Genomic DNA, 16,595 nt, shown 5'->3' on the forward strand with positions numbered 1-16,595 from the left:
CACGTGTACTCTGTAATATAATACGGAATATTCTTTGATATTATAACAGTAATACCAAACGTATTCGGACAGGAAAAGCCTTTGCATTTGGATTCAGACAAAAAGTGCAGAGTGTGTATAGGTAAGAGTGCCACATAGACCAGATTATATTCACTGTGATGTGACTTCTAGCAGGGCACTGGAACCTCTGCTGGTTGGTTGGTGCACAACATAAAGAACATTTTATTGCCAGTTAAATGTTTTTCCATTGCTGGATCACACGATGAGTAGAAATAATCAAATGGATTGTCTTCTCTTTTTTTTTTTAATTAATCATTAACATGATACAAAAAAATGACATAGATGTAAAAATAACAAAGCCATACTCTACACACAGCATCACTGTGAAGCAGTAACTTTCTAATCCATTTGGTCGCGTGGAGATTTCAGACCAACACGATAGTTACGAGGTAATTTACCAGAGGAATAACACTGTAAAAGAGCAGTTCTTTTTAATATAGCAATTACCAATTGTCAATTTTAGTTACACATGCGCTATTTAAAAAAATCAATTATACTTTTGTAAATAATGCACAGTCTAAACCATAATCATCAGCAACAAAGTTTGAGATAGTACCCCATAAAATCTGATGAGAAACATCAAAGTAAAGCTGAATGTCACATGTTGATTGTTGACTCAGCACTTTGGTCCGTAGAAGAAAAAAAAAAAAGCGGAGTTCTGGGTGAAAAACAAGTCAATTCTTGCATCGTAGAAAAGCTTGCATCTTATTTGTATCTAAATCCAATATATGACGCCAAGGATACAGAGCAGAAGCACAACCCAAAGACGGGTAAAACAGCAGCAGTGCCCCTGTGTCCAGTCTGATTATCTCATTTTTTATGGCAAGTCCAGCATGCCATGTTCCTCCAGAGCTTTCTGTGTCCGGTCATAAACCTCTCCGATGGCCCGAGACACCCTGTGCAGCACTTTGCTCATCTCCTCCTGGTTCTGCACGCACACCAGCCTGAAAAAGAAACCCCGCTCTGGCAGGGCAATGAAGGCCAGCTCGGCGGCCTTGCGGACGTACCATGTATGGTGTTGAGCGAGGGTGCTCTTGTAGGCCTCACGACACAGGTCAGAGGGACTCCTGAGCCGTCCCTCCACTGGTGTCTCAGCCAGCTTCTCCAGGAAGAGCTTCAGCCAAAGCAGAGCGCGATGCAGGCGCAGTAGAGTCCGGCATCCAGAGTCTGTCTGGTGGTGGAAACTCACCAGGCCTTGATTCAGCTCCACCAAGATCATAGAGCGCACAGAGTGATAAGCACTGGTGTGCACCGACGCCTTATTCTTTGTCCCACCACCCTGTGAGTTTACAGAGTTTATGGAATGTAGATCCGGGCCTACCTCTGCTTCAGGGTTCCCGTCTGCCGTCAGGGCCAGCTGGCGAATTATAGAAGTCTTACTTTCTATCTCTTTAGATATCAGTCCCACCATTGGCCCCAGAGAGTCCATGAACCTAGAAGAGTAACACAGAACAGGATAAAGCAGCTTACAGATTTCAGATAATCAGCAAACAACAAATAACTTTTCTTCCTGATGGCCGTAAACAAATCTTTATCTGAAAATCCTACTTGACAAGCTCGTCCCAGCTGGACAGATATGGCTGCAGCAGCACATCAGAGTTGTGAGTTGGGGCATCCAGCAGGTGGGAGAGCAGAAGTGACACCTGGAAGGTCTGACCGGGGCACAGCTCAAGCTGGCTCTCAGCTCCATCGCCCACACTGCTGTTGGACAGCTGGTGAAGCTAATGGTGGGGGGGATGGGCAGTGCATGAATGTGGGTGCAATCGGCAGGGGACAAAGGAAGAAAGAAAGCACGACATTTATTTTAAAAAAAAACAAAGAAATCCACTTCATAGTCTGCAAGCAATCTAATATCAGATTCAGGAGGTACTCTTACCTTATTTAACTGATTATAACCTTTTACACAAGAATCCCAGTGGTAATCCAACCCCCCCTCTGAAGTGGACCATTGAAAAGAGAAAAAAGACCAAGGGTTACAGTTAGTTTTGGTTCACAGAGCAATATTGATATTGTTATCATTTAATCTTTCAGATAGTCACACAGCTTTAGCTTGGTTTATCTTTGCGTGTCGACAAACCCGTGAACTAAATAACTGTCTCTTAATGGCTCATGCTATTTTCAGCTAGTGTTTGTCTGCAGTTTCATGGTGAGCTACTACAATATGGTCGAGCTTTCAGTGCTTTCTTTTAAAAAAAAAGAAAGAAGAAGAAGCAAAGTTGTGAGAGTGAACTAAAAGGATAAACCAATGAGCTGAAACCCACTTCGCAGCTGTAAGAGGAGCTGCTGGTGCAGGTAGTGGTATTATGTAGGTTCATTAAACAATCCTTCTCACGCTGTCACTGTTTAAAATATTTTCTATTGTTATTGATATTTTGATTATAGCTGGCTGAAATGTAACATTCATGAAGCACCGTTATCTAACAGTTTTGTTATCTCATGGAAATGATTGTAAGAAGGTGTCCTTGTATCCTGTATTACGTCATATTGTATATCTCTGTATGTAAAGACCAACTTATCTACCTGCCTATCATCTTAACTGATGTGCAAGTTGCTAATGAAAGTTTGGCACTGTTCAGTTTATTTACAACAAGACCCTTACAGACACATTGTTGCCAGTGACAGTGGCAACAGCTGTGTTGAGCATGCTGAGTGCTGCGGAGTGTTTGGTGTTTTTTAAGGGAGCTGTGAGGTTACTGCAAATCACAGAATCAGCAGCAGAAACATTCACAGGTTCATCCTCCAAACTGACCCATAAACATTCAGGTTATCGAGCTTCTGGTCAAAATACTGAAAACTAGCAAACAAGCAAATGAGTTCAGATTAAACACAGCACAGATTTACCTGCAACAGCAGAAATAACTCGACTATGAATTATTGTAAATGGTCTCCATCCTGACTATAAAAACGCAGAAGTGACATTTCATGCTTTCAACTAAAAACCGGGGCCAATATTCTGAATTATAAATACAAACTAGACAAAGACAGATCACATGGACTGAGTTTGAACATTTTTTAGAAAGATCAGTAAGTGGCTCCTTAGCCCTTTAAAAGGTCACAGTGGAGCCACTTACTGATTTCCTTTGACAATGAATCACTTTTACTTCTTTTTAATGAGGCAAAACGCAGTGACATTTTTAAGGCTTACAGATTATTCTTGGAGGGTTACTTACATAACCCTTCAAGAATCTTTACCAGTAAAAGATTATTTGTGAAGTAGCTTATTTGAAAAATAAGGGTAACTATTTCATTACCATAAATAAATGTGTAATATTAAATGTATTTTGTACATCAAGGCTGCTTGGTATCATGTGACATTGTTGATCCGGAACAAACAACACACTGATTGTTTAGACTAAGTAGTACAGCATGAGAATCAAAGACACACGCTCACACCCACACAGAGAGAAACTCACGTAGCCACAGCGAGCCAAGGAACAGCAGCAGGATAAGGATAGCTGCAGCAGCCTTGCTCTTTACACCCATACTGAAGTCCAGTGTGGGGCCGTCCAGTCTGCCTCTTGTCCCTTTTTCTTTCCTTTATCTTTTAATTCCTCTGTTTCACATGAGTTCTGGTCCCCTGGCACTGGCTGTCACTGAAATTACTTTCTCCCAGACCACTGCCTCTGACCCCCCCCCACCCTCCTCTCCAATCCTTCATACTCCTCCCCAAAACCTCAAACAAAACCTCCTGTCCACCACTATGGCCCCTATTAATCTTTAACTCTATTCTTGCTCTATTTTGAAACTGCCCTTTTCCCTCGTCACCTCCTCAAGCCCAAGGTTGCGGTTTCTATCCAGCTTTTTCTGCGACTTTGTTTAAAATCTGTGTGGCTTCCCGTGCTGCCTTTGTGATTTCAGAGCTGCCTGTCTCTCGCGTTGCTCAACCCCAGGGTCCAGAGATCAGCTGAGTGTGGCCAGTAGCTGATAAAGCAGAGCCAACACAGGGTGTCCTCCTGTAACCTCCCGCTATATGTGCACTATATTCCTGGTCAGCTTGAGGAAACACTTGCTCCCTTGCCTCTCCTCCCATGACCACCACTTTCCCTCCTCCCTCTTCTCTCCTTTCGCTCTCTCTATCACTAATTCATACACTCCATGACAGTATATCAATCATTAGGCAGTGTGTTAAAGTCACGATGACCAAGGGTTTGTATTTAATTTTGGTGGCTACACAGACAGACATGTTAATAAATAATAATCCAAACTTGCACTGGTCGAGATGCCAAAAGGAACAAAGATTTCCACACATGAAACTCTATTTGTAGAAAGATGTGACTCAAAAGGGAAGTGAATCTTTTGTTTTTATTAAAGAAGCTATTTCCTCTTTCCTGTCATCATATTTTGCACAAAACCTAATTCATACAAATATTATTTTGAACTACTACATGCAAATTATCAAACTTTTTGTTTAAAAAAGTGACGTCTGAGCCATATTAGTAAAACATTGCGGACTGATGTGACTCATAAAAGGTGTTCTCATCCTTATTGCCTCTGATAATGATAATTGTTGGAAGCTCAGAGGTTGGTCCTGCTATCACACGAGGAGGTACAGACATTGAACGCCACACTCAAGCCTGGCCGTCTGTGCTCCTAAAGAGGGACTCAACAATGGTATTTCTTCTGCGGATGAGCGGGGAAAAAGTGAAAGCAGGGGCATTCATTCCCAGTTTGGGGCGGGGGCTGGTCACAGAGCTTTTATTCTCCGCAACCAATGGCTGATCTTGTCCAAGATAGGCAGCAACTGAGAAGGGGAGGCTAAATCCCTGGGAAACCTTGGGACACATTCAGAAACCATTTGATACCACACAGAACAGAAAACAGAGAATACCTTTATTGTCACTGTAGCATGTTGGGTGTACAATAAAATTAAGTGCAGTCTCAACAGTGCAAAGATCACTCACAGCAGTCATAAAAAAGTATGCAAAAACCATAAACTATATCAAACTATATAACAGATTGTTTTAAAAACAGACAAAAGCAACCTTTCTTCAATCTCCCAGATTGCGAAACACTTTATCACACAGAGCACATTCATGTGGAAATTGCTGCATTATGCAGCTCTGGGATAAAAAGTCTTTTCAGTCTATTTGCCCCTTTTTTTAATTATTTTTTTTGTAATCTCTGTTATGGCGCGGTGGTGTCCAGGTGTGAGATGGATCCAATATGATATTATATGGTATTAAATGAAAAAAAAAAAACAGCTTGTATTTCCTATTAAACGCTGAGATGCAATAACAGACATTACAAAAGCATATAGCCAGCTGGTGATGTGAACATGAAGCGATTCAGATTCAAGCTGTGTTTCTCACACTGTTTTTTATACTCAAAGGTTACACGGGGGGGCAAAGATAAAACCACACTGGATTTTCCAGTAAAGTTGCTGCACAGCATTACTGCACTACTGAAAACCCCATCTGGATAATCAAAACATTTAACCACAGTGCTGGGATTACTCATGCTATCAAGTTTGGTGTTTGTTGAAATCGTTCCCAAACAAATTTCCCATTTCAACAGAGCAAAAAGATCCCGAGCTGGGTGAGAAAATATAATAACAGCAGTGTAGTCATTTAAAAGCATAAAACGTTTTATTTATTGATAATTGGAGGATTGACCCCTAATGACTTGTAGGCTGAAGTTTCAGACTTCTCTATTGTCTTCTCTGCAACAAGGTTTCAGAGTTTTATTTGAATTCCAAAACAAGGCACTGCCTGTGTCATTTCATATTCAGATTAACCCAACAATATTTTGATCCCCCCAGCTTCCCTTGTAGTAGCTATATTTGAAACGCTAGTTGTAGTTGTTGGCTGTAGCTATAAAAACAGTTACACACACGTGTCTCACATGTCGCACTAACTAGCCTCCATGTGAGTTATTTTCTGATGCTAATCGGGTGGGCTTGAGAGTATAATGCTGTACTTTAGCAGTAGAGAAGAGGGTAACAAATATAAACACAGCACATTGCTCAGAGTGGTTGTAATGTGGAAACATTAACCTAAACAGAACATGTTTTGGAAGGCTGTTGCTGAGAAGATAAAGCAGACCATCTACTAATGTGAAAATTAGTGGTTTGATTCCTGCCTACTCCAGTCTGCATGACAAAGTATCCTTGGTCAAAGTACTGATCCCAAAGTTGCTCATGTCAGTGTGAATGTGTTTATATGTTAGATAGAAAGCACTTAGAAAGAAAGGTGCTTGTGTGAATGGGTGAATGAGGCATGTCGAGTATAAAAGCAGAAGCTTTATTATAATGAGGGAAAATAACAGAGTTTTGTTATTAATGTATAATGCATATATATAGACAGGTGGAAAAAATGCAGGAAACCCACCATAAGTAATCTTAGTTAGGACACCTTAAGTGCTCTATGGCATAGATTTTACATAATACGGGGGTCATAGCATATAATTCATCATCATCAAGTCACTCACTGAGCCCTGATGTCCTCTGGACAGGCCTCCCCTCGAACAGAAAGCTCCCATCAGGACAGAAAGATCACTCTGAACTTTGTATTGATTTGCTGTGACCCTTCCCTTTGACAGGATGAGTTGACTCCCACACAGTATAACAGAACCGCTAGTAGGGTTCAAAGGTTTAATGTTTTCTTTCCCTTTAATTTGACACCTGTTTGGATATAAAACAGCTCTGCTCTCTGGAATTTGAAGGCCCACAGCTCGAGCCTTTCTGCTTCTGAGCTCTGAGTGCGAGACACACAATCTGCCTTCTGGAGGCTCCAGTTACCTTAAAGAAGCTCAACTCTGTTTCCCCAATTGTATATTTAGAAGTACATCACATACTGTGCAACTCACATGGCACATTCCAAAAATCAGTCTGTTGCCCTTGCCACTGCAAAGAGACACTCCTTAGATTAATCACAGCCTTTATTATGACAACAAATCTAGTCTCTGCATTTTAAATGAATTGCTAAAACAACCTGACAGGTCAGACTCTTGGGCTCCCTGGTTTCATGGGGTTTATGTGCAGCCCTCTAACCCCATTATTCTGCAGACACTATCTCACCGCTGAGGTCCTGCAAGGTTTACTGTAAGAATCAATACTCTGGACACGCATAGGAGGTGTGCACCACCAGTCACCTGTTCACCCTGCTGTAACCTGTGGGATTTAGCCATTTCCTGCATCGATCTTTAACACTGACACCAAAATTTTAAAGTTCTACGCATGTCTAGTGGATACAAAGGTGAGTGACAGATTAAAGAGGAAACACCAACCACTAATCCTGTCAGTGACACTGGCCCTCGTGCTGTGCACTGACCATACATCGATCTGACAACTGAAATTTTCTATCCTGATGATGCGAGTACTCCTGCTGTATAAGGTCTCGCTTACAGGTCTCATTGCTACCTTCAGAAATATCTGGAATATCCTGGACACTCCTAGTTTTTGTCTAATGTTGGAGTTGCTATCTAATGATGATGATGATTATTATTGTGGGTGCCTGGAGAGTGACTGGAAGTCCTGGTTTAGTGCTTTCAGCTGGTGTGTAATCTGAACCCCGGATAGTGACAGCCGTGGTGGGTGACAGTCAGGACGTTTGGTAGGGGGATTTAGAGCTCTTCATCTGCCTTCAGTCTCACTGTCTTTCTGTATCTCACTTTATATTTCAATATAGTGCAGCACAGCACAGTACAGTGCAGAGCAGCAGAGAGGTCTTGGAATATGATGGCGGTGCGCAGTCTTTGGATAGCTTTCGGAGTTGTAACTATTCTTGGGACTTTAGCGGGACTGGGTAAGTGACGCACTTGCAAACTTTTGGCACATCCTCGCTGACTGGCACAGAGATAGCCAACTCTTCTTGTGGTGACTGGCAGGGTACAGAAAACTTGCTGTACTTTAGACCTCATGAAAACATGTAAAAAGTTGTAGAGGCAAACTAGCACAGCTGTAAACTTGCATATATTGTTTTAAACTGGAAGCAGTAATTTTTCTTCTGTTGATATCATATCTGCAACTTCTCTAACAAGGATTTTGTAGACTGTCTAATTTGGCTTTTTTTTGGTGCACACTAGTGAATTAGAATATTTGCTTCCTTTATACTGTTGCACTATGTTTTTGTGCATGGTATAAAACAGCGGTCCCCAAGCCCCGGGCCACGGACCAGTACCGGTCCGTGAGTCATTTGGTACTGGGCTGCAAGAGTTGAGGTTCGGGTGTGAAATGTATGGTTTTCAGGGTTTTTATCGATTTTTAGCGTTATTTTGTTATTGTTTTTGTCGTTTACTCGGTTTTTCTGGGTCGTTTCACTTGTGTTATGAATAAATCTTCTTTTTTCGATACCAGTACTAGTTTTATTTTCTGTGAAAATATTGTCGGGCATAAACCGGTCCGTGGCGCAAAAAAGGCTGGGGACCGCTGGTATAAAAGGTTAACAACATACAAAGTATGACCGTCTATTCCATAACCATTAAGTATATTTGATACAATTAGATAAAAACATCAGTTAACAAATCAGAAGGAAAGCGTAACTTCCTCTATGATTTTTCATGACAGCAACAGTATGAGAGTGTGTAAGCTGTTCTTAATGGTCCAGATCATTCTTATCCCACAGCACAACTTTACCCCAGGGTTTTTACACTTTTTTTTAACTAGTTGGTTGATTTTCATTTTATCATGTTGCTGTATGTTTTGCAGTTAGGTTTTTGTAGGCCTGTGATGTAAATGCATTAACCTGGAAAGCACTTTAGGCCAACTACTGTTGTTTAAAATCTGCTATATAAATAAAATGACATGACAATATGAGGTAAGAGGATGTCATAAAGCTGCAATGAAAGCCAGGAGATGATGGAAAATTGAAAAACAAATACTTGTGAATCCATTTGTAAATTCAGGATCTAAAGTTATGGTGGTTTGTTCTTGTATTTGAGGGGGGAAAGGTTTCTTGAATCCAGCTATTTGGTGGATATCACATTCATTACCAAATTCCTCTCAGACCAAGTACAGGTATGTGTAAGTGTCAAGCTGAAATCTGGACTCTCAGTTTTTGTATTGATACATTAAAGGAATAGAAATCAAAGATTAAAATGCTGGAAATATGACTCGTGACTGTGGAACATCACAGAATAATGATAGAATCTCTTCATGCCTTGCACTTCAATAGAGGACTATAGGAATTTTGAGATTAAACTGACACTGTTGTTACGATTTGATAGCAGATAAACAGATGAACTTATGATCTTGGTATGAGGTCAAATGTAATCCAAGTGTGATATCAGGAATCTCTGCTCCACCTCGGGTGTTAGTGTTTGTCTTCAGAACACGATGCGCTGGAATCCTCTTAGGAAGGTACCAGACACTTCTTCTTGTTTCTCTTCTTTTCTAAATCACATTAAAAGATAACACACATGCACATGACGAATTACTGTCAAAATGTCATTTTTTGTGTCTAAAAAAATAAATTACATTTTGACAGTATACAGAATTTTTAATTTTGTTGCTCATAGGACAGGAAGACACTATCAAGAGACATTAAGAACAGTATAGTGACTAAAATTCCTTGTACTGTTTTACTGTATGAATAATGAAGGAGCTTTCTCACCCTTAATTTCAGAAAACCATGTGGACCTTTTTATATAGCCACAGGATTAATGAGCCATTGTCTGTCCTCGGCCACAAAATAAAATCTGAATCTCAGATGATGTTTTCCTTGGCCAGGCAGCACAGGAACTATAGCCTGGTATGGCTAATGAAGCCTGGCTGCTATCAACACATCCCCACACGCTTCCTGAATGAAAATCAGCAGGTTTTCTCATGTGTAGGGATTTTCCATAATAAACCTCCCTACGCCGCACTGAGAAAATATCCAAAGAAGGGGAAATATGTAGGCCAAAAAAGCGTGTGAGGCAGTCACTGAATGAGGCAGAAATCAAAGCTGCCTGATAGAAACAAACATTCCCCGAGATAAAAAAGATACCATGACTGCCCCTACATACTTTCTTTTATACTCCCCTTAGAGCTCAGGCAGCATGCTAATGTGTATTAACTCATCAATTGCTACACAATGTCCGTCTTCCCTGCATTCATTCCTTGTATTGTATTTGTGTGTTGCACAAATCAGATCAGACAGAAATTGTCACTGCAGTCTTCTTTATCGCCCTCTCCGTATTTTATTTTGCTCTGCATGCTTGATCTCATCAGCTCTCAGATTTCTATCAGGATATTCCAGGTTAGGATGCATCGCTCTCATTATTTGGGATGTGGTGATTCTTACTGGTTTCACTATAATTTGATGGCTTTTTGTTTACATGTGAGAATTCTGGTCAGCTTACAGTTTGGATCATTATGGCCCTAAAGTATTGTTTGAAACTGTTTGCGGGCTCTTGCATATACTATGGCTTTGTTATGTCACTCAGCAAAGCATTACTTTTAAAATACATCTGCCAGTTCAAAAAGCACTTAGTGGTTTGACTCTCATCAAGATCTCTGACTTGCTCAGTGTCTATAACCCAACTAGACCTCCCAGGTCATCAGCTGCAGATCTTTTCCCAGAATAAGATAGAATAAGATCCAAGTATGCTGACGGTGTTTTTACTTGCTGTGGTCCTGTTCTTTGGAACAAAACTACCAGCACCAACTATGTCTACATTTAAAAATGAACATTAAAACCTTTTTATTCTCACATACTTACAGTGTTTGAGTGTTAATTTGTATTCTATATCTTGTAAAGTTTTGGTTTTATTACCTCAAAACGTTGCAAATCTACCTACATTTTTAGCTTTTTTTTTTTAATCAGTAAGCACATTGTGTTTATGTGGAATGAAATGTGCTATATAAAATGAAAATAATAATAAAATAATAAAACTGGCACAGTTTTGAAAAAGTAGTGTGTTAGCATTCAGCAAAATCTTAAACAGGGATACTGTAATGTTTACTTAGCTTCTTACTGACCTTCTCTGCCATCATCATAAATCATGAAGTAATCAAATATATATATATATATATATATATATATATATATATATATATATATATATATATATATATATATATATATATATATATATATATCAAACACACATCCCTTCAGTGGTTGCCTGCAGGCTCTGCCTCTAATTTCCAAACATCACTCTCCCGTCCCTCTGTCTGAGCTAACCTATTGTAGTGTCAACTACAGGAAATGATGAGGTCAAAAACTTGGCACCATATATTTAACTCACCCTTTAACTGACTGATATTTAGAAATATACTGCATGCTCACGAGGCCCACTTAAAAGTCAGACAACGTATAACTTCTGAAGTCATCCATTTACTCAGTACAGACACACTATGTTCTGCTTACTGTACCCAGAATGAGTTCTTGTACCTAAAACTAAGCAAGATCAGCATGGTGTCTTTGCAGCTATCCATCATTAAAACAGCTTGTGATTAATAAGCTGGCATAATATACACCATAAGGAATATCAAAATACCAGTTTTTGTTTTAATCAATGATGAAATTAGAGGGAAAAATTGCTTAGAAATTCAAATGGGGGATGGTCTTAGTTCAAACACAAACTCCTGCATATCACATCTCATATTTCACTGTTACATTTATTCATTCATCCTTCTTATATCCAGAGTCATCTATTAACCAAGCGCAATAAGTAGAAACTGACCAAGCCTTAAGAAAAAAAATCATATGGGTAAATTACTGTTCAAACTAAGTGACATATTTGTGCCTGACTGGGACACCCAGGATCTCATGGGAGATGACATATTTTCTGCTTTGTATTACTGTCACCATTTTTGCCAAAGGATAACACTGATGATTATTGTAGATGACCCGAGTTAGACTTAAAGTCCCATTTGAGAGTTTTGATAGGCCACTATGTAATGTGAGCTATGGATAGTGACAGCTGGGAGAGAAGAAGCAAGAGGTTGGAAATAACCTCCATTTAGTCTCTCCTAGTCTCTCTTGACCTTTGTTTGGATATATGGTCAGGAGCAGTAGTAGTACTCAAGGAGTACAATACAATGGCAATGACTGCTATTTTTAGCATAATCTTTGAACTCTGGAATCATAGATTGGCTAATCTCTAGAGTTTGTAGCCTATCCCAGCTGACATAGGGTGAGAGATTGACATTCTATCGTAGAGCTATAAACATAATATCTTCAGTGACATTAAAATAATATTTGTCCTTGTTAATATTATTGGAGAGTACTGATATGCAGATATCCAAACTTATGGGACTGTATTGCATGGACATCACAATGTAACAACAATACAAACAGAAATATTATAAAGTACGAAACCTTTTGCACAACAGCATCTTGTGTAATAATAACCAGATATATTCCTATGTAATTTTGATGCTTTTCTTCATGCAGTGCAATGTAATCAGGAGACAGAGCTGATCGGGGACTTGTTCAAAAACTACAACAAGAATATACGTCCAGTATTACATCCTGAAGACAAAGTGGGGGTTCAGATCAAGCTGACCCTCACTAATCTTATTTCCCTGGTAAAAGCTTCATTTTGCTACTTTTTGCAATACATCTTTTCCGCACATTAAGAATGTATGAGCATTACTTAAGGGTGGAAACATATTCAAAAGCATTACGGTTAAAAAATGCGATTAATAATAATCTCTCTGGTGTGCATTTACCACAGCCACTATCACATGAGCTACACAGCTCAATCAATCTCTTCTCTCATTCCTACAGAATGAAAAGGAGGAGACTCTTACAACCAATGTGTGGATTGAGATTGTGAGTTGTATCTCTCTTCGTGGTTGTCATTTTCCTTTCTTTGTTTGAGAGTTTTGGTAGAAGGCATTTCTCCCTCGTCTTTGTCCAGCTTTTAATCTCACTGCTGATCTTTTTCTCAAACCACAGCAATGGAATGATTACCGCCTTGCCTGGAATGCATCTCAGTATTATGGCATTGAGGTTATTCGTGTCCCGTGCAAAACTGTCTGGCTTCCCGATATAGTTCTTGAAAACAAGTAAGGCAGTAACAAAAAGGAGCGCAATTCTGTCTCTTTTGTTTTTTGCGTTCTGGACAGTTTGTTTGTTAACCGGTTCTGGTCTTTGTCCACAGCATTGATGGCAAATTTGATGTGGCCTACTATGCCAATGTGTTGATCAGCAGTGATGGTGGGATTTACTGGCTGCCTCCTGCTATCTATCGCAGCACATGTGCCATTGAGATCACCTACTTTCCGTTTGATTATCAAAACTGCACACTTGCATTCAGGTGGGATTTATTAATCATTTGAAATCTACGTTTATATTATATGTAAGTCTTTCTTTATGCATTTGCTTCTATTAAACTTTGGCTTGATTGCCACAACCGTAGATCCCAGACTTACAGTGCCAATGAAGTGGATCTTACCTTGGCTGTTGGAGAAATGGGGGAGATTATTGAATGGGTGGACATCGACCCTGAGGCTTTCACAGGTACTGTAAATACACCATCCATCCATCCATCCACACATCAATCCATGCCTCAGTCCACATTAACAATCATAATATTCAAGTTTTGAAAGTCCTTCAGGTTTTTGCATTTACACCCTTTAGAGAATGGTGAGTGGGCCATTGTCCATCGTCCAGCCAGGAAGATGATCAACAGTCGGTATTCCCCAGATGACCTGGAGTATCAGGAGATCTTGTTCAATCTGGTCATCCAAAGGAAGCCGCTGTTCTACATCATCAATGTTATCCTGCCCTGTTCCCTTATCTCATCTCTGGTCGTACTGGCCTACTTCCTACCTGCACAAGGTCAGTAAGGTCAATGCTTTTCCTGTTTCACTACTAAAGTTTGAAACATGCCAGATGAACACATTTGTCTCATAATTTTCTGTATTCAGATGTAAAACAAAACAATAATGAACTTGATTTGCTCTCCATAATAATTTTAAAATAATTTGGACTTAGCCTTTTTATTGTGTTTGTCACTAATTAATAAAAAATAATCACTAACTGCTAATTCAAAGTAACTGAACTACAGAGCCTAAAGGTTTGATGTGGAAAGCATTCAGCTAAAGCTCTAAGACTGATGTTACTGTAATACAGCTGACTTTTAAGTCTTAAATCATGAAATATTACAAAGCATTCCTTGATGCCTGAAGTAGATGAAAGAGAAGAATGTCCTTTTTTTTTTTGGTCCAACCGGTCTAACTCTCTGCTGCTCCCTCACAGCTGGAGGACAGAAGCTGACCGTGTCCATCTCTGTTTTGCTGGCTCAGACTGTCTTCCTTTTTCTTATTGCTCAGAAGATCCCCGAGACCTCTCTGTCTGTCCCTCTAATTGGAAAGTGAGTCAGCATGTCCTCTCTGCTGACCCCTGCTGGTTTGTTTTGCTTCAATCCAAACAGTTTGAGCCTGCCCTCCAACAAAGATCTCTCTAATGTCTTCCCCAGGTACCTGATCTTCGTGATGTGTGTCACTACTCTCATTGCTACAAATCAAATTGTAGTGCTGAACTTCTCACTGCGCAGCCCCAGCACTCACAGTATGTCCCAAACCCTCAAACATGTAAGTGCCCTCCACGGAGATGAGTAAACTTGTTTTTTAAAGAGTTATTTCAGTAAAGTGACTGTTGTTAACTTCTATTGCCTGCTGCAGCTGTTCTTGAAAATGGTTCCCCGCTTCTTGGGCATGTCTCCGCTGGTGGACGATAGTGAGGTGACAACAGAGGTAAATGGGGTGAGGGAGCGGCGGCGCAGCTCCTTTGGCCTCATGCAGAGAGCAGAGGAATATGTGCTCAAGCAGCCTCGCAGTGAAATGATGTTTGACAAGCAAAGAGAGAGGCATGGTCTCACGCGATCCATTGGTAAGACCGTTGATTACAGAGCAACACTCAACACAGTCTTTAGCTCACATTTCAGCTCAAATACTTAAATATTTGAAAATTAAAGTAGAAAATGTATCTGGTTTAATTAGTGCTGATCACTGCAAATTGTCATCTAACGCAGTGTCTCCCTCCCTCTAGTGGACAGTATAGATGTCAGCAGCACAGCTAACCTATATAAGAGTTTGGCCCAAGCTGCACCTGAGATTAAGCAATGTGTGGATGCCTGCAACTTCATTGCTGACAGTACAAGGCAACAAAATACCATTGGCTCTGTGAGTGTTTGTTTGTTTGTTTGTTTGTTTTAACTCAACTTCAGTGACGTTTTAGATGAGTAATATTTTGCAGTCAATTTTCATTTCCTTTCATTTCATTTCCATATCCTCACTTGAACTTAAGCTTTTGTTCACTTTCTTTCCAACTCAAGGAAATTGAAAGCTGGGTCTTGATTGGGAAAATGGTCGACAAAGTGTGTTTCTGGGCTGCTATGTCTCTATTCATCATCGGCACAGTGTGGATCTTCCTAACAGGACACTTCAACCGTGCCCCAGAATTACCATTTCCAGGAGAGAGTAAAAAATATGTCCCAACTTAAAAAAGGAGAGAAAAAAAAGAAATTTGTCTTTGTTTAATGTTTTCGAGGTATATTTTGCCTCGTGCTGTTTATGATGATGAACGCAATGTTGTTCACTGATCCCATGGTTAAGATTCAGGGCTGAGTTAAGTCTGTGTTTGATAACATCAAAACTTTCTGTTTCCATGCTTGTCAAACACCTGAGCATCAACATTCAATGTTTCTTAACTTCTAAACTAAGTTGTCAGCATTTCTATATTAAATCACAATTATTTTGTTAGTTTTGGGGTATGAGAATGTATGCAAGCCCAGACTTACAGCTTATAGATGCATTTTGAAGAAAACATGTTAACGGCACTGCACCACTGTGCAAAGTGATTTAATTCTATTGCAGAAAATGACTTTTATGACTTTGTTTTGCATAACATGAAGCTACAGGCACTGTATGCTTTAACTAAAGAACCCATTTTACTTGCATGACCATCTACAAAACACTCAGAAAACATATCCCTGCACACATATTATGTCTTATGGTCATTATCTATATATGTAACATGAGCCAACCAACTCTAAATCAAAGCCTTATTCTTCTTACTATGACTTATTATTTGGAATGTATTGCTTACAGTAGATGGCTCAGTGGGACACTGTTTGGCGTTAACTGTACCAGGACTTCTTTTAAAAAAAAAACAAATTCTTTAGTTTATTACAAAGTGTGTGTTTTAATCTTGAACTGAATGTCTAAGTAGGTGTTTTATATGTTTATACATCAGACAGTGTGAATCTGCAAAGTGTGGCTAAAACCTAAAACTGTGATCATATTTTTTACAGTTATTTTGAGTGGTGTTACTCAGCTGATTCAATAAATGTGACAGAAATGGGCTAGCAAATAAAAACAAGTCTAAACACTGTTGAAATTTCACACACTGAAGACGTGAATGGTCTATGTTTGTTTTTCTGTTCGTGTCCAGCTGTGTTTAAAGTTACACAGTTGTGTATTTAGGGAAGATATTCTATAATATAGTGTGTTTATGGCAAAAACAAAGGAAAGCTCACATCGAATAAGTTTGGATCTGCCATCGGGTTGTATTAATTTTATAATGTGTATAATAATATTTAATAAAGTGGAATAAAATGTGAGATTAAACCACATAGAAAGGTTTGACTGTTGTGTGACTGAT

The 16,595-nt window shown here is 39.6% G+C and overlaps 2 protein-coding genes across 3 annotated transcripts; one reads left to right on the forward strand and one right to left on the reverse strand.

Annotated features, from left to right (window-relative positions):
* Positions 1 to 285: 285 nt before the first annotated feature.
* gltpd2b (glycolipid transfer protein domain containing 2b) lies at positions 286 to 4,011 on the reverse strand. Its single transcript, XM_085469963.1, has 4 exons — positions 3,474 to 4,011; positions 1,937 to 1,995; positions 1,609 to 1,781; positions 286 to 1,493 (listed from the first exon to the last, which is right to left on the reverse strand). The coding sequence occupies exons 1-4, from the start codon at positions 3,541 to 3,543 to the stop codon at positions 878 to 880; spliced, it is 918 nt and encodes a 305-aa protein (XP_085326089.1). The 5' UTR covers positions 3,544 to 4,011; the 3' UTR covers positions 286 to 877.
* Positions 4,012 to 6,881: 2,870 nt separating this feature from the next.
* chrne (cholinergic receptor, nicotinic, epsilon) lies at positions 6,882 to 16,564 on the forward strand. Of its 2 annotated transcripts, none has more exons than XM_085469970.1 (12): positions 6,882 to 7,253; positions 12,378 to 12,511; positions 12,714 to 12,758; positions 12,885 to 12,994; positions 13,090 to 13,245; positions 13,348 to 13,448; positions 13,569 to 13,769; positions 14,190 to 14,304; positions 14,410 to 14,524; positions 14,615 to 14,822; positions 14,982 to 15,115; positions 15,268 to 16,564. In XM_085469970.1, the coding sequence occupies exons 1-12, from the start codon at positions 7,235 to 7,237 to the stop codon at positions 15,433 to 15,435; spliced, it is 1,506 nt and encodes a 501-aa protein (XP_085326096.1). In that variant the 5' UTR covers positions 6,882 to 7,234; the 3' UTR covers positions 15,436 to 16,564. The 2 variants fall into 2 exon arrangements, with proteins under 2 accessions (XP_085326096.1, XP_085326095.1); XM_085469969.1 differs by lacking the exon at positions 6,882 to 7,253 and adding an exon at positions 7,476 to 7,802.
* Positions 16,565 to 16,595: the final 31 nt, after the last annotated feature.

This window comes from Copadichromis virginalis, linkage group LG10, assembly GCF_057382275.1.
Source record: "Copadichromis virginalis isolate Kocher_CV1m ecotype Utaka linkage group LG10, C_Virginalis_male_GT1.1, whole genome shotgun sequence".
Lineage (NCBI taxonomy): Eukaryota > Metazoa > Chordata > Actinopteri > Cichliformes > Cichlidae > Copadichromis > Copadichromis virginalis.

Bases quoted from the DNA above. Each gene is read 5' to 3' on its own strand.
- gltpd2b (XM_085469963.1), bottom strand. From the start codon at position 3,543: ATGGGTGTAAAGAGCAAGGCTGCTGCAGCTATCCTTATCCTGCTGCTG. The intron at 1,782-1,936 runs GTAAGAGTACCT...CCCCACCATTAG, and splicing joins GTTATAATCAGTTAAATAAG to CTTCACCAGCTGTCCAACAG. The intron at 1,494-1,608 runs GTAGGATTTTCA...TTACTCTTCTAG, and splicing joins AGCTGGGACGAGCTTGTCAA to GTTCATGGACTCTCTGGGGC.
- chrne (XM_085469969.1), top strand. From the start codon at position 7,733: ATGATGGCGGTGCGCAGTCTTTGGATAGCTTTCGGAGTTGTAACTATT. The intron at 7,803-12,377 runs GTAAGTGACGCA...TTCTTCATGCAG, and splicing joins TGGGACTTTAGCGGGACTGG to TGCAATGTAATCAGGAGACA. The intron at 14,305-14,409 runs GTGAGTCAGCAT...TGTCTTCCCCAG, and splicing joins TCTGTCCCTCTAATTGGAAA to GTACCTGATCTTCGTGATGT.